General features: G+C 49.8%; 1 protein-coding gene across 1 annotated transcript in view; it reads left to right on the top strand.

Moving 5' to 3' along the window:
* GPC1 (glypican 1) overlaps positions 1–22,181 on the top strand; it is a 207,598-nt gene that overhangs the window by 172,043 nt on the left and 13,374 nt on the right. Inside the window, exons 3-4 of the mRNA XM_030954227.1 lie at positions 5,958–6,349; positions 21,916–22,081. Of these exons, the coding sequence (XP_030810087.1) occupies positions 5,958–6,349; positions 21,916–22,081 (558 nt within the window). The remainder of the gene's footprint in view (positions 1–5,957; positions 6,350–21,915; positions 22,082–22,181) is intronic.

The raw sequence follows: 22,181 nt of genomic DNA, 5'->3' as shown, positions 1-22,181 counted from the left end.
AAGGAACTTTGACCAGAAATTGAGAAAAGAAATCCTCCTATCAGAGGAGGTGCCCTGGACCAACCTTCCAGCAGGACTGAGGTTAAAATCTTGAAGTGCTTTTGTGCTGGGCACTGAGCAGCTTTAGGAGAGTACAGAATTGATGTTGCATGGCAGAGCTGGCACTTTTTGTCTCACTGACCCACAACATCTCTTCAGTTCTGTGTTCCCACCCCATTCTCAGCACACACTCCCAGGACACACTGTGCAGAGGAAATATCAGTCAAGTGGCTCTTTGGAGCAAATCCTAAGAGTTTTGAAGTTGTATTACCTGAAGGCATCATAATTCTTGCATCCTAGCACATTCATAATTCTTGCCTCCCAGCACATTCATTCACACCACTCATCCTTTGACTTCTAGGGAAAAGCTGATTTTATCTCCATTTTTTTGGGGCTTTTTTTTTTTTTTTTTTTTTGCAGTCTGAGTCTTGGTTTATCCTGATGCCTCTTTGGTCACAGCCACCAAGCAGGGGCATTGGTTGGGATGTACGTGGGAGTGATCCAGAAGGGAGCAGAGAGGGACTGTGTTCTCCAAGGGGGCTCAGGAAGCAGCCCCACAGCAGCAGTTTTACAGGAGTGTGAAGCTGTGAGGAGAGAGGAAAATGGCACCAGCATTGCTGCATCCAGGGCTGTGTGCATGTGGAGCTAGGTCACTCGGTCTCACTGGGGTTATTTCCTGTGGGAGGACACAGCCAAGGTGTGAACCAAAGTAAATCACTCCTCTTGGATTGATATCAGCTCTTCAGCACAGCCATGGGTAGTGCTTAAATTAGTAATAACAATTTTACAAATAAAGTGTCATTGTACTTGCTGAAGTGAATAAAATAGGCATGAATGCATTAGATTTGGATTTTAATGGCTTAAACCTGTTGCTGAATTATTCCCTCCTAATAGTAAGTTAACTGAAAAACAGCCTTTGAACCACCGGGAGAGGCAAATTGGTGTTGGGAAGTGCAGAGGGTATTAAATGGGAGCTCGGCCCAGGAAAAGACTCTTCCTCAGACCAGCAGGGCTGGCACTGACCAGGAGCTCTGCTGTAGCAGACACCTCCATCTCTTCCTTTCTGTGCTCTGGCTGGGGTTCAGGACAGCACAGAAGCAGCTGCATTTCCTCTCCTGTTTCAGTCCAGTCCTGACACACCACAGTTTGTTCACAGAGTGTGTGCCCAGCCTTCCTCCCGAGCTCCGTGGCTCTGGCCCTGCTTGAATTCCACCACAGGCTCATGTGTTCGCTCAAAACTGAGAAACTGATCCTCCAAATGAGGATCTGATACTTCTTCCTCCTCATGGTGTTGCCCCACCTCCATGTGTCCTGGCAGTTCATGGCAAGGCCCTCAGACCACAAACACAGCTCACCAGGCAAAGCTGTCTGAGCAGCAGGAGGGGTTTAATTTCACCCATTGCTGCAAAACTTCCACAGCATTTCCACTACACCATTGGTGTTCCTCCAGTCTCAGCTCTTCCCCATTGTGTGTAAGACACTTTGTGCTGCAGCTTTCTGCTTAAAATTTTAATAATATTGAGATTGAAAGTAATTCAGTCACCTTTCTCCATGCCTCGTATTTCCTCTAGCATGCCTCTCAAATTTGATGGGGCTTGAAGGAAGCCAGCTCTGCTGCTTGCCTAAAGAGCATTTGGGTGTTCTTCCTCCAGTGATCTCCTTCCCTCCTGCATCCATTCCCATTCCATCATTGGATTAGTTGAAGAAACCCCAGAGTGTTCCAGATGTTGAGTGATCAAATGGTAGCAGAGAGCTTGGATAAAGTGCCAGGGGGCTGAGGAAGGAGAAACTCAAAACTTTCTCTCTTCAAAGAGGAACTGCCGCTCCCTGCCGTGCTGTTCACAGCTTCCCAATTTGAATCCAGAGTTGTGAAAATGTGGAAACTGTGAAAATATGAGCTGCGAACACTGGGAAGCTGCGAAGCAGGGAAATGGGTGGGGATTTGCAATCTCTCTTGAATGCAAAGGTTATAGATTCTGGTTGAAAACTTAATTCTCTGAGAAGTAAGTTTTTGTCACTACAACAGCAAGAGAAAGCCAAGGTGGCAGAATTGTTTTGCTTGTAGAAACCTTTCATTTCTTTACTCATAACTTTCTGGCATCTTTGCATTTGAGGCACAGTTCTTCAGACCTGGCCTCTGCCAAAAGGCAAATTTCTTTTGAGCAAAGCCAGTTGTCTTGTTTCTGAGGCTGGAAGTGAGAAGCAATAATAATAGTAATAAAACAGACTTCCATTTTATTTTATTTTTATTTTGAATACTTTGCAGCAAAAGGGTGTGAAAGGTGATGTTTCATGTAGGAGCAGCCTTGGTTGAGGAGCCGTGCCTTGCATTGGCCCAGGGAAAATTGAGTTTGACTTGTCTGAAGTACTGGTTTTGAAAGCCACCTGCTGGGCTTGGCAGTATTGTGTCCCTCAGCTGGCAGTGGTGAGGGAGGACTCACCTGTCAGTGGCTCCTGAAGGAAACTTTTTGAAAGAGGAGAAAGCCAGTCACGGATGTAGCAGGTGACCTGCGGGGAGGCGTCTCTGGCTGATACTGTCAAATTCCCAATGGCTCCAAGCAGCCAAGAACAGCCATGAGTTTTTCAGCACAGGTCCACAGAATATGTAGCTGCTTTCTTGTGACTCAGAGTGGAAGCAAATCCATCCTTTCAGAGGGAAGGACTCTCTGGAGAGCCACCTCAGCTGTGCTGCTGCCCCCAGGCATGGGAGGGCAGTGGTGCCTCCTGGGGCCAGAAGGGCTTTATAGCTGCAGCACGGGCTCCTTGGGAGCCTTTCCCTGATCCCTGCCATTCCCAAGGTGACAAAGCCCTGTGCTGCAGTGCCTGAGTGCAGCTGAGCCCTTTCCTTCCATCCCTGCCATTCCCAAGGTGACAAAGCCCTGTGCTGCAGTTCATGGCTTGAGCCTGCTGCGGGCACAGAGAACGTGGTGGCACCAGAGCTCAGGGGCTCAGGGCTGTGTCCAGCTGTGACCTGGGTGAAGCTGTTCCATGGGCTCATGGAGCTGAACGCTCCAGTGGTGCTCTGGGAGCCAGGGCAGACCCTGCAGTGGTTACCAAGTGGGAGCTGATTTATCCAAAGGGATATCCAAAAGATCCAAAGGGACCTGCTGGCCCTGTTACTGGTAAGTCCTGGTAGCAGCAGTGGAGACTCGGAGCACCCCATCCCCTGACAGTCCCCCACCCTCCATGGCTGCAGATAATGGGCTGCTCTCCCTCAAATAAATAATTCCCTCTACCTGAAATCAAGGTAGAATGGTAGGAACCTGAACTGTACCTCAGCAGGTTGTCTTATCCCAAGGCCCTGCACATCCTTAATCTGTGACACGTGCCTAAACTCATTACAAGGTTGGACATTAGCAGGCAGAGTGTTCAGGGGAAGATGCAGTGCTCCTGGGAGATCTCAGCTGACACTGTACTAAGGAACAGGGACATTGCATCCCTCTTGACAAACCTCACTTTGTGCTACCTTCTGATGCTGCAAAATGGACATTTAAATTCCCTGCCAAGTCAGCCATTCATCACAAACACATGTAGACTTGATTGCTAATTAATTTTCCCTGGCTACTGTAGACTTTTTTTTTCTCTCAGTGTGTGAAATCTAGAAGAGCTTCGTTAGAACCAGCCACAGATGAATTGGCTGTAATCAGTGTTCCCTCACTTGGGTGAGAAGGAACAGTTCATCAGCCCTTAATTAGCTCTGACTTTTTTGAGAGCAGTCTCCCAATTTTTTGGCAGGGAGATATATATCTTGTTTCTCTTGTAGCAAAACAAAGAAAGCAATTTTACCTTGAATTGACAAATTGGGCTGTGTTTGTTGGTGTTTTCTTCCTCCTGATGGTGAGTGCAACGCTGCACGTCTTACCTCGATTGCTGAGCAAATTGTTCAGTTTGTGTCTCTTGTCACCCAGGAAAGAGCACTGATTGTACTAGGAAGGGAGTTTGAGCTCAGTTTAATTAACTTGTGAATGGGCAACCGGCAGTGTTTGGAGTGATACATTAAGGTAGGGAAGAGCTTTTAGATTCCTCCTCAGCATCAGAGAAACTTTGTGTTTTGTTTCTGTTGCAGGTGAGTGCAGCATCTCTTTTTATTAATCTGATGGGATCAGCTTTTGTCTTTTTTCCCTATTGAGAACCCCCCCACTGCAAGGTCATAGGTGACTTTGATGCCCTGATACCTGGTGTCTGTAGGGAGAAATCCAGTTTTAGTGGGGAAGGTGCATGATCAGTCATTTGAGAGATGGAGGGATCCCAGTGAAAATGGTTGGAGATACAAACTTCCCACCCAGTCACGTTGAATAAGAATAAATTTCTTCCCAAAGTACATTTGAAAACCAGTTTTTATTCAACATTCCAGATAAAAGATTTTTATTTTCTACTTCTGCATAAGTAATTAAACCAGACTTCTAACATCTAGTTTGCTCACAGTCTTTTAAAAACAAAAATCTCTTCGATCAAATTTTAATCTATTAAGCAGCACATTATAGGGGCTGGAGAAGACCAGGCTATTAATGTTCAGTGTTGCTTTGTTAAAATAGCACAGGAATTTTCAGTGTTAGCAACCTGTGAGCAGATGCAGAGGGTTCTTTTCGCTTGGTCAATTCACCTGTTAAGTTTTAGCTTCATTCAAATCTGAGAAACCAGTGAGAGGTTATTAATATAGGAAAGTTTGTATGGCCCTTCTCAGTCAGTGCATATAAGCAAGATTTATGGATCTGAGCTTTACTAGTTCTACAATTTTAGAGATCTTTAATTGTAGTCAGCACCATTCCCTCAAAAAATACTTTGTTTAATAAAGCTTTGTACATGCAGTATGCATTTTTCAGGAGCTTCTCTTTCCTTTCTTATATGTCTAGCACCGTGAAGTTAATTTATGTACCTAAATACATGCTGTTTGATTTTAATTGAATAACAGTTTCTTTCCAACTAGAGCTTATCACACATCACCAAAAAAATAGTAGTCATTTAGATTTAAAGAATAGTTTAATCAGGTTTGCTTCAAAAAGTCCCTAAAAGTACAAGTGTAATGGAAATTAAAATTATTATTTAAATTATTTTTCCTCTGACTGACTTCAATGATGATTAAAGTTGCTTATGTAAATCTATTAATTGGATCAGGCCAATCCTGCTATGAGTTCCCTACTGTGCAGTCTCAGCCTGAAGGTAGCTGGCAGTTGAGATGATGGGAATACCTAAAGATGCTGGTAAGGGAGGAGTCAGCTCCTGTCATTCTTACACTGCTGTGTGTAGCAAGAGTCACATTTCCGTCACATCTGAGACCACTGAAGCAGGGGTGTAAAAGCACTCTGTTATTTATGCTGGAACAAAAGCAGGGTGCACACCCAAGTTAGCAGATGGGATGAGAAGCCCAGATAATGTTGGCCTTGGTTAAAAAGCCCTTGGGTACAGCCCTGCCTTGAAGTGCCCAGGAAGATGTGCCTGTTCCTGACACTGCACCTGGGCTCTGGCTGTGCCCAGAGCCAGCCTGGCTGCCACCACCAGGGATGTCCCTGGGCAGGGTTGGCATGTGCTGGCAGCCCTGCTTCATCTCACCAGGGCTTTGGAAATAACATGTGGCAGCTTAGGGTTTGTGTAAGCAATGCCAGCTGTGAGGAAAACTTATGAATGACACTGTTACACCTTGTGGATTCAGAAAAGAGACCCAGCTCTGCTTCCAGGGGAGACTGCCAGAGAGGCCCAGACCAGGGTTCTCCAGCATGAAGGGGCAAGGCGGGGGTTCCTCCTTCTGTTTTCATGGCTAGAGCTCAGACCTGAGAGTGTGGGTAATGCTGGTTGGAGGAAAAGCTCTGCTAGGGCCCTTCTCTCTTCTCAGGGTGTCCAGTTGTGCTGCCCAATAACACAGCCTGCTGGATTCCAGCTTGTCTGGCTGATGCATGACCTCTCCTTTTCTCATTTTTCAGGTTATTTCCAGGATTTGTTGAACAAGTCAGAGAAGGCCCTTTATGATGCCTTTCCAAGCCTGTACGGAGAATTGTACACTGAGAACGCCAAGGTGTTCAAGGACTTGTACAGCGAGCTGCGCCGCTACTACCGCAGCTCCAACATCAACCTGGAGGAGGCCCTCAACGAGTTCTGGACACGGCTGCTGGAGAGGCTCTTCAAGCTGCTGAACCCCCAGTACCACATCACAGACGAGTACCTGGACTGCATGGTCAAACACGCCGAGCAGCACAAGCCCTTCGGGGAGGTGCCCAGGGAGCTGAAGCTGAAGGCGACGCGAGCCTTCATCGCGGCGCGCTCCTACGCGCAGGGCTTCCTGGTGGGCAGCGACGTGGTCAGAAAGGTGTCTCAGGTATGCCTGTGCTCCCCTCTCCTCCATCCTCACCTTGGCTGCAGCCACTCGGCCACTGCTGTTGGGAGGGGGGCGTGTTTCCCCTTGTTTTCATTGCAAAGCGAGCAGATGCTTTCCAGGTTTAAAAAAATAACTACTAGAGTATTGTAAATCAAAGGTGACTCTGAGGAAGGGGGGAGAGAATGATGCATCTGACTCCATCATGAGAAGGCTAGAGAATTACTTTGTTATACTATACTGTGTACATTGTATCTAAACTGAACCTGCCCTGCACTCGCTCTGGCTCACAACTGCTCACCCTGCACTCATCTCTGGTTCTCTCCTGACTGTCCTGTGACAGTCCCACACACACACCTGGCCCTGATAGGCCAAGGGAACAAACCATCCTCACTTTGGGTAAACAATCTCTATATTGCATTCTACTTTAGCACAGCACAGGCACAGCAAGCGAGATAAGAATTGTGTTTTCCTTCTTCTCTGCTTGTCTCACAGCTCCTCTCTGTTCAGAGGCCATGTGAATAGCACACTCGAGGGTTACCCATCAGAGGGAGGGAGCAGCAAACCTGGACTTCTACAGGCACTGCCAACAACACTAAAACACTGAGATGTAACTTCACCAAAAATCAGTTTTTGCCTCATTTTAACCCGTGCAGCAGAGATGTCACTCAGCCAGGCTGTAAAGCCATTCTCCTGCTTGCCCAGATCCCTTGTGCTTCCTGACATGCCTCTAAATCACACTGCCATGTTTTCCTCCTTGATGGGGATGTGTGCAGAGCTGGATGGCCACGAGTGTGCTGGGAATGCAGGCACAGGGATGTGTTTCAGAGGCTGGCACTGGGATCCTGTGGCTGTTTATGTAGCCTGTCTATTTGTACAGCTTCTGTGTACAAAAGTGCACTGGGATCTTCAGGGATGAAAGGTGCTATATAAATGTAAATTAATATGACTGAATCCAGGGTTGCAGAAGGAAGGAAATTGTCTGTATTCTTTGCTGCAGAAACAGCCTTTCAGAGCCAGAAGAAAGTGATTGTCCTGAAACAAGATACTCAGGCTTTCCACACAGGTAGCAAGGAGAAAATCCATAATAAAAAAAAGAGGCTTGCATACCTCATATGGAGATGGGAATCAGCAGGTGTGAGAATCAGGGTGTGATTAAACTGTGGCTGCAGAAATGCAGAACCACAATTCATCTCCTCAGAAGGTACCGTGTGGTGACACGGAGCAGAGGACGGTCCCACTTAATGCAGCAAATCCAGGCTTTGATCTCAGGAAGAAACATTAATGTGGTAACAGTGACAAATGCTTTCATTTATCAATGTGGGACTATAAAACTGTTCAGCTACCCAAAAGCCTTTGTACATCTCATTAACATCACACTCTCCTGACACTTAAGACAGATAAAAGAGGAGAATGATGTAATTTCGGGGGGACAAAAGCAAAATACTTTTCATAAATCCTCTGAATGGCAGAGATTTCCAGCTCAATGGGCATGATCCTGCCTGTAGCTGAGGCTGGTGGGTAAAACAGGCTGGCAGGGAAACTGCAGGCATGGTATCAGCCAAGGGGAAGGACCTGAGATACCAACATGCAGCAGATTTTCCCCCCACCTTCATGTAGGCTTCTGGCCCACTGGATTTTGATTCTGAATTTTCCTTCTCTTGGGCATCACTTATCAAACAGGATGTGGGGAGCATGACAAGTCACAGATCCTCCCTTTCCCTCAGCTTCCCCCAGTCCATTCCTTCAGGATGGGTTTTCTAGGAGGGTCCCAACCATTCCTCTCTCACTGGAGCCCTCCCTGGCATTGCAGTTAGCCCAGTGTGTTGCTGTTGCATGAACTGCATCACAAAACCTCAGCACAGCCTTCTTGAGAGCTGATTTTATTATGAGGACCAAAACTGGCTCATTTTCCCTGTCTTCTTTACCACCATTTTAGTTGTGGATTTACACTTGGGTCAAATAGATGTGAAGTGCTTGACTCAACCCACAACTGGTACCTTGGTTCTAGTAATTTTTCATGTTGTTCTGTACTTATGACATCAGAAGAAGGTCAGAAACTGAAGTTCAACTTTCCTGTCAGCTGGTAGCAGCGGTCTTTAAAATATCTTTTTGAGTTGGAATTTCATATGGGGCACTGGCGAGTGTTTTGGTCAGGAAGACTGAGGAGGCCTGTTGAAATGAACACCTAGAAATAAATTAGCTAGCTTTGGACTTCAGGAAAAAATAGATTTTATTTATTTATTTATTTGCAAATCCCAGGAAAACTACGGATTTCTACTAAACCCCTCCTGGTTTCAGCTTCTGGGACACTTCGAGTTCAGTGTATCCCCTGTATCCTGTGCCTGTCTCAGGTCCTTGTGCAGAGGCAGCATTGGGCACTCCAGAGAAGGGCTGATGCTGTTTGCCAGAGCTCCTGGCTGTCTAAGTGGGGGAGAGCCTCCCTGAGTGAGCTACAGGCGTGGATTTCATGAGATTTCTTTAATCCCTGCTCCCTCTCTGCTGTGCCCAAAGGGTGTTTCTTCCCCAGCCTTCAGCTGCCCCAGTCTCAGAGGAAGCCACAGCTGCGGGCAGCCCAGGGCTAGGAACAGGAGCCATGTGTGGGAGCAGCCCCTCTGAGACCTGCTGGGCATAAATAGTTTGAGGGCAGATGAGGAGAAAATGGCAGAACCATTTTTCATCTTTACTGCCATCCAAGCTTTCAAGGCAAAGTCACCCTGACAGACTGCAGGCTCTGACACCAAGTCCTAAAACTTCTCATTGGTGCTCGCTGCACTGACCTGGCCTGACACAGAGAGCAGTGGCAGTGCTGCCATCTGGGCTGGGACCCGGCCTGGGCTTGCTGTGGCTCTGGCAGGGCAGGATGGATGTGCAGGCTGGCACCCTGCCCTGACACACAGGGAGGGGCTACATGGGCCATGCCTGCAGGGGGGTCAGGGCAGCACCTCTGTGTTCATGTGCAGGTGCTGTGCTCCTGTAGCTGTGCTTTCAGCACAAATTGCAGGTTTTCATCTAAGTTGCACAATGCCAAGTGAGTTTTCCATCGCTGGCATGAAGTAGCAGCCACCAAAATGGCAGCAGCCACAAAATGCCCAGTGCAGGGCACTTGAAGAAGGAGTTCCCCCAGGGATGCTGTGTGCCAGGGTGACAGAGAACACATCTCCCAGTTCTGTTTAGGATCCTACTCATTGGCTGTGAGATTGGCAGCTGCCCAAAACCAGCATTTGCTCCAGCTCTGAGCATCATGCAAACAGGAGAGGGCCTCGTGCTGGTGGAGTTGCTGCCTGCCAGCTACTGCCCAGACATCTTCCCTCTCTGCTGCCCAGAAATCCTCCCTCCCTGCTGCCCTGAATCTTCCCTCCCTGCTGAGAGCAGCTGCTGTGCACACTCCTGGGAAAGATGTGGTGGAAGTGACCTGGGATACTGCAGGACAGGAGGGAGCAAAGCTGGGACAGAAGGAATGGCAAGGGCTGAGAGGTAGCCCTTGATGAACAGCAGCAGAAAGCCCCGAGGGAGAGGCAGGGTGACAAACAGCGGTGGCTGTGACCCTGGCTGGGTTTGTCCCGTGCTGCTCACAGTGCTCAGCCCCCCTGGGTGAGTTCTGCTGCAGAGTGCCCTGGGGACAGGGGCACACAGGGCACTGCCCAGTCTGTGCTGCGTTCCTGCATCCATGGGCACTCAGGAGAGCTGCCCTGGGCATGCCAAAGAGTGCCCAGAGCCCTCCAAGTCCCCTGGCAGCCCTGGCAGCCTGTGCCTGTCAGGAGAGCACAGATGTAATGTTCCATTTCCAAAGGCAGCAAGAGGAAGTAATTTGAAATGAATTTTGCTCATCAGTCAGAAAATGAGTTATTATGACAATCTTTCTTTTGCTGGGTCTTCATTGGTTCTTGTTTCTAAATTTTAAGTTTTCCCAAGGTAGTGGAGATTGATGTGAAGCAAGACCAGCTACATAAGCAAGAAGCACTTACTCAAATAATCAATTTTAATAGCTGTTTGCATTTCCTTCTCTCAGTAGATGTTCTTAAGGCTGATTCTCATTTGAGTTTGAAACAAAATACAATGATTTTCTTTATAAGCTTTTTCATAAATCCTGTATTTCATTTTACCAATGAAAGTTGAAGTCAGCTATCAGTACATTTTTATTTAGCCAATACTGTGTTTCACAATCTATTTCAGTCTTATTTTTTAAACTTTTCTGTTAGTGTAAGGTACATGGCAGCTTTTCTATTTACCACATGAGTAATTTTTAAACACATGGTGGGTCAGTCTGGAAACCAAATTCCAATTAAAAAGTCCTAAAAATAGATTTTTAGAAATGTTTTTAATGGTTAAGTGAATGTGCTGATAGGACATATGGAAAATAATGTTTATCTAAACATGTTTTGCATTTCCAACAAGTCAATGACATAACAAAGACAGTATGGTCCTCATGTCCTTTAAGACTGCAGCCATTTTTCATACCCACTGTTTTCCATGGCTTGAAAGGACATATTTGACTTCTGTCTTTCAGCTTTCAGTTGTTTTTCTGGTGAAGTAGAAATAAAATTGATCTTACTGAATTAAACAAAGATAAAATCTTCTCCCACCTATGAAACCACTGTGCTAAAGCATCTCAAGAGCAGTGAACTCTGGTGCCATGTGCTTGGTGGGATATCTCCATCTCCATCCTTTCAGTGGCTGATCTTTTTTGAGAGCATCAGCAGCACGTACACACAACCATAAATAACATGTTATTTCATTTAAAGGATTTCACTTCTGTAAAAGTATTCATCATTTATCTAAATTGGCTTCCTTTTGATCCTGAGAAGTCAGGGTTAGTGTTTGTAAGTAGATGTTATGAGAGTGTTGTTCCATGGCAGTGTCGAGTGGCAATACCCTCATATCTTTATTTCCTTGTCCCTGGCTGTTATCCCAGCTCTGGCTTTGGAGCTGTACTGTGGCAATGAGCTCCCTGAGTGGGGAATCATGTGCTCTGACTCCGTGATTTCAGAAGGCTGAACCAATGCTTTATTAAGCTATACTGTATTATGCTGCACTATTACTGTACTAAAGAAAAACCTGTGACCCTTACAGACAGTCACGACACAGCTTTCATCACCTAATTGGTCAGTCAATTAAAACACCATCACCAGAGTCCAATTAAGAAATCCCTTTTGGTAAACAATCTCCATAACACGTTCTACATGTGCCAAACAACAGATGCAGCAAATGAAGATAAGAATTGTTTCTCTTCTTTGTCTGAGCTTTCTCACAGACTTTCAGCTTCCCAAGAAAATCCTGGGAGAGAGAATTATGTCTGTCCCTGTTCAAAGAATATGTGAATGCCACAGAGCTGTGCAGGCTTGCTTGGCAGAGATGTGTGGGTTTGTGTCCTGCAGAGTTTCCACGTGGCAGCAGGGAGCAGCAGGTCCCCCAGGTGCTGGTGCCAGCAGCAGGAGGGGACGTGGGAGGGTGTGGGGCTGCAGCTCACCACAGCCAGGTACCAACAGCAGCTGCTGGAGCAGCCAGGGCCTTTCCTTGGTTTTCCTTCCTGTCATGGCAAACCATTGGTGAGGCTTTCCAAAAATGAGCTGTCAGTGCCTGTGCTGGAGGTCTGTGGTGCTGCAGGCTCAGCAGCAGTCTGCAGGGTGCAAAAAGCCCCAGGCATCCTTTGCAGGGCTGGCTGTGCTCAGGGGGAGGACAGGGAGGGCTGAAGGGCCAGGTGGGAGCCCTGCAGTGCTGCAGACACCCCTTCTGTGAACCAGCTGAGGCTCCAGGCTGAAATAAGCTCTTGACCTTCAGGGACTGGTCCTGCAGCAGCTCCTGGGCTGGCTGCCTTTTGCCCCCGTAGCCTCTGGCACAGCTGCCCAGCCCTGCCCACAGCTGGGTGACCTTGAAGGCTGCTGGGACCTGCCCTTCCTTCCCCTGTGCTGAAGTGCCTCGTGTGTTCTTGCCCAGTCAGCTGTCCCTGGCAGTTTGTATGTGAGATTGCATGGCTGAAACCATTTTAGAGCTAAGTTCCAGTCAGCCCAATTCCCCCTGCAAACCCAGGAGCTTAATATCCCTTTCCCTGAGCTGACTGTGCTCCCTGCATCATCACCCTGCCACCAGCTGCCTTCTTGCTTTAAACACCTTGGTACAGCAGCCCCACACACACCACTGCTCCTTTCCAGCACTGCTGGGGAGGGAATTTTTAATAACACTGGAATTTCTTTGGATAGATTCAAATCAAGCTGGATGAGAAGCATCCAGTCTTGAATACATCCTTATGTATTTCACATATTACTTTTCAGTATTTCTATCCCTTATTATGTTTCAATCACAATCCTCCAGGGATAAAAACCCATAGGTGTTCTGAATAGAATAGAAATAATGCAGGAAAGTAGATATATGTCTCCCGTATTTACCTGGTGGTTAAAAGTCAATTGAATCTAGTTTTCAAAGGATTGAAAATTGTACCAGCTGGAAATACCTGTGTTAAATGAACAGAGCAGGGAGTGTGTGGAACAGGCAGGTGTTGGCTTGCAGTATTTTCCTCTGGAGGGAGAGGACGTGACAGCAGTCTGTCTGTCTGCGTGGATCTCTCTCATTTTAATATCTGAAGGCACTTAGGTACTAGACAGGAATCTAAAGACATAGATCCTCCCAATTAGCTGTGGGAGCCATTGTCACTGCCCTCTCCAGGTGCCCTCACCACTGCCTGGAGGGAGATGGGAACAATTCTCCTCCCTGTTTTGCTGCCCCAGTTTGCCTCGATTACCCTAGCCATCTTTTTTTCTTTTTTTTTCCCTGAGTCTACAGAATGGCCATGTGGCTGCTGGACTGGCAGGGCTGGACCCAGGCAGTCTGTCTGGCCTCAGGCCCAACAGCAGCTCTGGTGTGCTGGAGCATGAAGGGCACGGATTTGGCATCAGCCTCCATCCTCCCCATCCCTCCTGCAGCAAGCGCTGAACACACAGGGGTGACAGCAGGAGGGGTTGAACTGTGCTGGCATTTTCTGTGTCCCCTGTGCCACCAGAGCCAGCACAGCCACCCCCAGCACGCTGTGCCTGTGCCCTGCTCGCCCTCACCCCTGACAGGTTTGGGAACTGGATGGATCTTGAATGATGGGCTTGGTGAGGCTCAAACCTCACCGTGCTCCAAGGACTCGTGGCTGTGCATTTATGGAAGGAAGATGCAAAATAATGACTGAAGTGATTATACAATTCATTGGAGTTTGAAAGAATCATATTTCTGTCAGCCCTGCAGCTGTTTCTTTTAGAGTTTCACTCTGAAAAATGGGAAAGCTTGGTTCATTTAACACACATCAAGGTGCTAATTACATCAGGACTGGCATAAACATGCACAAGGCAGCTGCTGACCATGTGCTGGAGGGAGCAGGGTGTGCTCCCCACAGCAGCTCCCCTGCCCCAGCCAAGGGCTGGGCACACCTGCAGCTCCCACTCCTGTCACCAGAGAAACTGGGCACTGACTGCCCAGTGGATGGAGCACATTTCCAGTTATGCATGTCGAGGTGCAAAGAACATCACAGCCCTTCTGGATTTTAATCATAATATTTGAGGGTCCCTCCATGGGGAGACTATAAAAGTGAAATGTTTCCCAGTGAAATGGGCACATTGCAGACAGCTCTGATCACAGGGCTGGCCAGCTCCCCTGTGAAACACAGACCTCTCCTCTGACTGCTGCTTTGTTCTAAAAGAGAGCAGGGCTGGCTTCCTGGGCTGCTGGGCATCCCACAGGAAGCTCAGGAGCACTCCTCACTGCTGGCCCAGCAGGATCAGCTCCTCTGCCTGTCCTGTTTGTGTAGCTGCTGTTCTTCACACTGACAACTTTATCCCAACTGTAGGATTCCAGCCAAGGGATTTTGGGTAATTGGAGTGGCTTTGAATACCTGCCTGCATTTCCCAGCACACACAGCCTGATGTGTGGCTTGAAGAGCTGACCTGCTTTCCCTTAGACACTGCCACAGAAAGGTTTTTTCACAGCTGGCAGAACTTCCCTCTCCTGCCTTTACAAATCCCATGAGTGAGGGTGCCAGGAATGCTCAGCCTTTGTGGCTGGTTCAGCCCCAGCCCTGGGGAGGTCTCCAGCTCTAGGTGCTGCTGCCTCCAACTGCCCAGCACCCCTGCCTGCCTCTGAGACCTGCCTGTGTCTGCTGGCTCCAGAGCATCCCTTGCTTTGGAAACCTAAATTGCCTGATGTCACTGGGGTTAACTGCTGCTTCTGGAGGTTAGAATGGCCATTCAGATAGCAAGGCCTCCTACCTGGGTAAATAGACCTGAGAGTCAGTGCAGGCACATTTTGACAGATATGTGACACATCTGACGCTGTTTTGTTTCACCCCAACCAACCCCACACCAAACCAAAACCACAGGTCCCAGTGCCCACCTTGGGTCTGCACTGCTCCTGGGAGATGAGAGCCAGGCAGGGAATGGGAGAGCAGCCACAGGGCAGGGACATGGTCAGTGTGGGAAACACCAACTCCGCAGCGCAGAGAGCTCCCTGCAGGCCACCCTCACACTGCCTTGGGTGAGATTTGTAGAGGGACCAGAGCCCAGAGAACATCACTTCCACCAGCAGTGTTAAGGACCAGCTCAGCCTCATCCCTCCATCAGCTGCCCTGCCCCTGTCCCTCTGACAGTCTGGGGCGTGGGGCAGCACTTCCAGCAGCCTGGAGTTTTCACCCAGGCTGGCCTGGCTCTCCATCCCCACATCTCTCCACTCTACCTAACCCTGCTTCCCCTGGGAAGAAGGCACAGATGGCTCACAGCAGCCTAGGGGGAATGTGCAGGGGGAGAAGGGGGGTAGGAAAAATACCAGCAAGAGCTCAACTTATTTTATTGGTGTTAAATGCCTTTCAGATGTACTTAAAGGCCCCTGAAGGCCGAGGAGTCCAGTCACATTGCAAGTAGGCTGCAGGTTCTCATTTGCTTTTAAGCCAGGCTTCAAAAGGAGAGAGGATTTGGGGTCAGATAATTCTTTTCTTCTTCTTTTTTTTTTTTTTATCTTTCCTTTGTTTGAAGCCATACTTCAAAAGCAGCATCTGCAGCTTGGCTGCAGGCTCTGGGTGCCAGAGGAGCTGGCCATCTCCTGCTGGGCACAGAGGAGCCCTGCCACTGGCCCTGGGCTCAGTCCCATGCCTGGAGGGCATCCTGAGCCAGGCTCTGTGCCTGAGAGCAGAGCCCAAACACTCTCTGCTGCTCTGGTTGGAGCTTGGTGCTGCCACTGGTGGAAAGATTGTCCTGTGGCTTCCTGAAGCTCCACTTTTCTCCAGCTCTCAGGAAGATGGGATGGGAAGGAAGGATCATTGCTTGACCTGTAACTGCAGGATGTGACAGAGCTGCTCCCAGCACTAATACCTCTTCAGCTGCAGCTCCCTGACGCCTTTCTCTCTGCATCCCACACTTTGGTCCTTCAGACACCTTTTCAGGAAATAATTGACTTGTATAAAGGAATGGTTTTTGGGGTGAGGAGGGTATAGCAGCTTTTAGCTGTGAGTCAGATCATCACTTCCATGGTCCTTTCATGCCCCAATGCAGCCCAGGGTATTTTTGGAGGCTTTGGATATTTTTTAAGTACTAGACATTAAGGTAATAACAGAAAATGCCTCTCCTCTTTGCCCCTCTGTTCTTCTGTGAGACCTCTCAAACAAGGTCTCAGTTCAGAAGAGTAAAATCCCTCCCAGGATTTCAGGGAGGTTCAGCAAGGTCTGGGGTCAGGAGGAGCTGCACCCCTCTTTGCACCAAGTCTTACACTGTAAAAAGAGCCCTGCAGGTCAGTGGGTGCTGTTTGGGAAATCAGCACATAACCTGGGTAGGAGCTTCAGAACAGACCGTGGTGGGGCTGAGGGAGAAGTGTTCCATGGTTCTAGAAGATCTGCTCTTGTTACCTCTGAGCATCTGCAGGTGTGCAGACGTGGGTAACTTGGGCTGAACATGCAAATCACAAGTTTGATTTGTTCTTCACAGGCACAGAGGAAGGATGGGAAAGTTTTTTCCTCTGTTCTGGAGAAATGTAGCCCATTTTGGCCAGAGTGCTGCTGTGTGTCCTGTGGGCTCTAAAGGCCTGGCAATGGCCAGAGCTGGCAGCACTCAGGTGTCTCTGGGCCCTCGTTGCAGGGCTGTCTCATGCATTGGAGCTCAGTGCTTGCCCATCTGCAAGTACTTTGTCCTCCTGGTGTTTGTGCTTCAGGAAGTTTATAATTGCTCTATAGCTGTGTTTAGGTGCTGTGAAGGGTAACTTTGCTCTCCTGGAGTGCAGAGGGAGAGAGCTGGTGACTTCTTGTTATCCTCAAGCCTCCTGTGTGTCTGTGATTCTCTGCTTGGAAAGCATGTTAATAAACTACATGGCAGGAGCCTTTTTTTTTTCTTTGTTAAAAGCCTTTCACACTGAATGTTTTCTAAATTGGCTGGGGGGTGGCAAGGAACCCAGTTAGTGCCTAATCCCCCAGCCCATCCTCTCAGCAAATGGCTTGTGAAAGTCATTAATTTCACTGTAATTGATTTAAACATTGCTCAGGAGGAGGAAAAATTAAGGAAACCAATGCTACTCTGAATAGAGAATTATGTGTTCTCAATTTGCTGTCAAATTATCTCCCCACGTGCCTGTTCTGTGCTGGTTGCTGAGCAAACACTGTGCCAGGGAGTCACACTGCAAATCCCAGCTCACAGAACCTGAGATGAGCTCCAGCGCCAGGAGGCAGGAGAGCCTGCAAAGGTCTTTGCCTCCAGCAGTTCCCATCTGGTTGGGTGGCTCCACCACCAAAACATGGGCACATGAGGCTTTGGGAAGTGGCCATGGAAAAGCACAGAGCTGGAGCTGCTGACAGCCTCCTTGAAATGGCAGTGCTTGTAGGGGAACTGGGCCTTTTATGAGGCAGCCACCTGTTCCCCTTGCATTACCTCATTGCTACTACTGGATCCCCAGCTGTAAAGTAGTTTTAATTAAAATCATTTATTGCCCAGTAAGATTTCTCCCCTATTTTGGGTGTATCTTAGAAGATAACATTTTTTCCTTATCACTTCATCACTGGGCTTACACTTCAAAGGACTGTATCTGTGGATGTCACTGTGATCAGAATAGAGGATGTGGATTTTAGCTGAGCAGTGACGTACAATCAATGTATTTTTAAGCTGAGCTTAGCTTTATTTTCCATTTTTATTTATACCTCTGACAACTGAATGAGTGCCCTGGCTCCAAGCCATATCTCTCAATAATAATGATCTTTTCTTCAGATTCTTGGGAAATGGCTTCTCCACTGTATTGTGCATGTTCTCTTGACATCTTAATGCAGTTTGTAGGTCACTGAGCTAAGAAAAGACTATAGGTGCCACTAAAGCCTCCTTAAAGGAGAACCAGCCACAGGCTGGGCCAGGTTGATGGCACTTAGAGAAATCAGTTATTGTCATGTACTCCTTCACGCTGTGCCAGATCAGTTAAAGCTGCAGCAGTGTGATCAGGTTTCACTCCATCTGCAGGACTTTTCATGCTCCTGCCCTCAGACCACCTGTGGTGAATGGGTGTTCCTCATGGACCCATCAGTTGTTGCAGGTCTGTTTGGGAAGCTGAGGGACTCCCTGCAGCTCTCACCTGGCACCCACTGGGGCAGGGGGTAACTCAGCAGTCCAGGCTCCTGGGGATGCTGAGGGGTGAGAGCAGAAGCACTGGGAGGTGAAGATGTCCCAGTGTGCAGGTGGAGGTCGGTCTGGCCTTTTCCAGCCTGGAGAAACTGCTGCACTGCCACTGAGGGAGTTCACCTGGGAGGAGCTGCCAGGGAAGGAAGGTTGTGTGTGTGTGTGTGTATCTGTGTGTGTGTGTGTCTGTGTGTGTGTCTGTGTGTGTATGTGTATCTCTGTGTGTGTATGTGTATCTGTGTGTGTGTGTGTGTCTCTGTGTGTGTGTGTGTATATCTGTGTGTGTGTGTCTCTGTGTGTGTCTGTGTGTGTGTCTGTGTCTCTGTGTCTGTGTGTGTGTGTGTCTCTGTGTCTGTGTGTGTGTGTGTGTGTGTGTCTGTGTGTGTGTCCCCACAGCTCCAGCCCCAGGAGCTCCTCTCCCCACTGCACTGGGGAGCTGTGTGCCCAAGGGAGGCAGGACAGCTGCAGGGCCCCCCTGCTTGTGTTGTTGGATCCTCAGCCCCTCCAAACTGGGGCTGGGATGTCCCTGTGTGGATACTGCATGGATGAAAAAAAAATGGAGGCTCACATCAGCAAACTAATCCATGAGCACCCCAAGATGTTTGAAGGACTCTCTTCCTTATATGCTGCAAGTGCCCCAAAGAGAAGGTGCAGGATCAGGGCTGGGAGGGATTCTGGCAGCCCCAAGCCCTCCCTCTCTGCTGCCCTGTGTGGAGCAGTAGTCCATGGGCTGGGTGGAACAGTGAGAAACTGAGCTCTGGCCAAGCAAAACACAGAGAAAATAGTTGGTGTGGTTCCTCTTCCTGCTCCCTTATCCTTCTTTTTCTCAGTTCACCTCTGTAGCCTGTGCCAAATGAGTGCTGCTGCCAACAGGACAGGCTGGAGTCGTTCTCTGGGGAAAGGGAGTGGAGCCCGGTGTCTTACACCTGCAAAAATTAATATTTATCCTTTCTGCCAAGAGATGAGGCTGAATACTCAACACCTGCCAGATTCAACAGAGCAATGCTGGTGATGGATGGTCACCTGCTCGTCTTCAGAGGAGGCTGTGGGGCCAGGCTCCCACTCCTGGGGCAGTGGGACACTGCACTGTCCTCCAGGAGACAAAGCCACCTGGTGACAGTGACAGGCTGCCAGTGCACCCTCTGGCATCCAGAAACTGAGGTGCACAAGTACTTTTCTTTTTCCTCCCGTGCTCTCAGGAGTTGAAACTGAGCTCAGGCACCGTTGTTGGCTGCACCCACTGCCCCAAGGCAGATGGCAGCATCCCAGAGGAGCTGCAGGGGTATGGACACGGGGGTGTGGCTGGTGATGGGCAGTGTGGCTGGTGGCAGTGGCTTGGGGAGGAGGACAGAAGGCAGCTCTCTGCAGCACGGGGCCTTGGAGATACTTTTCTAAGCCAAAATCTGTCTCTTGCCTCTCCCAGTGCTGCCATGGGCTCTGGCAGGGTATCAGCAGCTTTGTGTCCTTGCTGGTGGCTGTCCTCTCAGCCTGGGGGGGCTGGCCAGCAGCACCTCAGGGGTGTGTCCTGCAGGCAGAGCTGTGTTCCTGTTTTCCAGAGCATTTCAGCTCCCTCTGCTCCAAACATCTGCTCAGTGCAACCAGGGACGTGTGTGGGAAAGGCACATGGTGGGATGCTCTGGCTGCCCTCAGAGCTGTGGGAAGCCCCACATTTCAGGATTTAGCTCTGCCCCAGGTCCCAGTTTGTGCAGTGGGAGGTGACAGTGCACTGTGGCCACAGCTGGATGAGCAGAATGAGCAGCCATGGGCTGTGTCAGGACAGCACAGGGAACAAGCTGTGTTCAGGAGCTGATGGCCTGGGCAGGGTACAAGATTGGGTTGTGAGTGTCACTGTGTCACGCTGGTGATTGCTCTGCCTGGGGAAGGGGAGGTCACAGCTCCTTTCCCATCTGCATCCCTGTTTTTTGTGTGAGTGCTCTGGTTTCAGAAGGTCTGGAGCTACAGCTTGTGCTGGCATGGAACGTGCTCTTACCTGGTGTCTTTTCAGCCACTATTCAGCCGTGGTTATTGAAACCCTGAGGTGAAAAATGAGCTCCTCCTTTGTTTGCCTGTCGCTGTGCTTTGTTGCAGTGCTGAGGCCGTGGTGGTTGCACGGTTCTCCTGTGCTGAAGGTGCAGTGTGTGTGTGATGCAGCAGGACAGAGCCTCCCTCTCCTGGTGGCACAGGCACACGGCAGCCGGCTCTGCCTGCAGGAGCTGTCCAGGACAGGGACCCAGAGCTGCCCCAGGAAGCTTTGGGATGCGGGGGGGTCCTGCCAGGCTCAGCCCCTCCAGCACAGGTTTATCCTCAGTCCCCTTGGGCTGCCAGGCCAGGGAAGCAGGCTCGGCTTGGGTTCTCTCTCTGAAACTTAGAAATTTTTGTCCTCATCCTGAAGAAGATTCTCACAAGGTCATTTTAGTGCATTCCTGCCCAATAAAGCCTCAGCACCATCCAGCATCTGTTTTCCAAAGTGTACTGGAAGCGAGGAGCTACCACATAGGCAGCTTCAGGAGGGGGTAGCTTAGGGATTTTCTCTGATACAGCCTCTGGTACTGGGCTCAGCATGTTCACACTCTCCCAAGGGTACAGAATTGAATCTGGAGTCCCCCAGAACGCCACATTCAAAGTATTTTTCACAAGTAGTAAAGAGAGTTCTCAGCATTGCAGCTGCAGCTGGAGGCCCAGGGATTTCTCCTTTCAAGATTTGCCCCTTCTGTCACTTTTCTCCCCTCTGGGCTCCTTGTGAGTGTCAAGTATCTGGAACTAAGGGAGACTTCATACAGACATTCTGTTTCTCTTTTGTAAATTATTTTAAAATATTTACAAGGGAATTGCAAATGGATCTGAGCAAAGACAGAAAATTACCACAAAAGAGAAAAGAACAAGACAGGGTGAGGTGGAGCTGTGCCAGCAGGGCCTACCAGGCTGTTATTCACCCCTCAGTGCACTGCCAGCCCTTGCCCACGGCAGCTGGGGACACTGGCCCGTGCCTGATGGGCTGGGGGGACACTGCTGTGCTGCTGAGGCTGTGGCCCTCTCTCTGCTGGCTCTGTGCTTGCAGGACCAGGGTGGTTTAATTTCAGGTGGCAGAGCCATTTCCAGAGTCCTGCAAAGAGCCAGCTGCACGTGCAGGGCCTGTGAGCTGCTGGCACAGCGTGGCTTGGCCCAGGTCTGCCTGCAGTTCCTGAAGTGCTCACAGAGCGCCAGCACTTCCCAGTGTCAAGTGCCCATCTTTTTGGAAATGTGCAAGTCTTCCCCCAAGCCTATTCTGCTCTCCAAGGATGCCAGCTGAGAGGGTTCTGTGTCCAGGGCCTCACTGTGCGTCCCGCACGAAGGTGGAGGTGCAGTGTGGGGGACAGCTGTGTCTGCAGACAGTGGCAGAGAACCTTGCAGAAGGTGGTGGCACTGATGGCAGAAGCTCCAGGGGCACACATGCACGTGTCAGGGTCCAGGTCACAGCTGGTGGACAGGCCGAGATGTCCTTGTGGCCACCAGGCCTGGCTGAGGGGGGATGGTGCTCTCAGGTTTTTCCCAGAAGCCGGGGTTCAGACACAGCCTGAGGCACGGCAGCTGCCCCGGAGCTCCTGTCCCCCAGAAGGGAGGAGGAGCTGGGGAACGAGGGGCACTGAAGGAAAATGGCTGGGGAACGAGGGGCAGTGAGGGGGAAATGGCTGGGGAAGGAGGGGCAGTGAGGGGGGAAATGGCTGGGGAACGAGGGGCAGTGAAGGAGGGAAATGGCTGGGGAAGGAGGGGCACTGAGGGGGAAATGGCTGGGGAAGGAGGGGCACTGAGGGGAAATGGCTGGGGAAGGAGGGGCACTGAGGGGAAATGGCTTTCCCTGGTCCATTCCCCAGGGGCTGTGCTGCCTCTCAGATCACAGCCAGCTCCTTCAGCCCAGGGGAGGGGGAGCTCACCCCATGCCCCTGAGCAGCCTGTGCTGACCCTGTCCTGTCCCCCCAGGTGTCCCTGAGCCAGGAGTGCACCCGCGCCATCATGAAGCTGATGTACTGCCCGCACTGCCGCGGCATGGCCAGCGTGAGGCCCTGCAACAACTACTGCCTCAACGTGGTCAAGGGCTGCCTGGCCAACCAGGCCGACCTCAGCACCGAGTGGAAGTACCTGATGGGTGAGATGGCCTCTCCCTGCTGCAGCTGCCACAGCTGCCCCTCATCACCCCGGAGCTCCCTGGGGCTGTGCTTGGCGAGCAGAGAGGGCAGTGGGAGGCT

The sequence above is a fragment of the Camarhynchus parvulus genome, chromosome 9 (assembly GCF_901933205.1).
Source record: "Camarhynchus parvulus chromosome 9, STF_HiC, whole genome shotgun sequence".
Lineage (NCBI taxonomy): Eukaryota > Metazoa > Chordata > Aves > Passeriformes > Thraupidae > Camarhynchus > Camarhynchus parvulus.
Note: the sequence above shows the minus strand (reverse complement) of the source record. Positions and strands in the feature narration are given on the sequence as shown.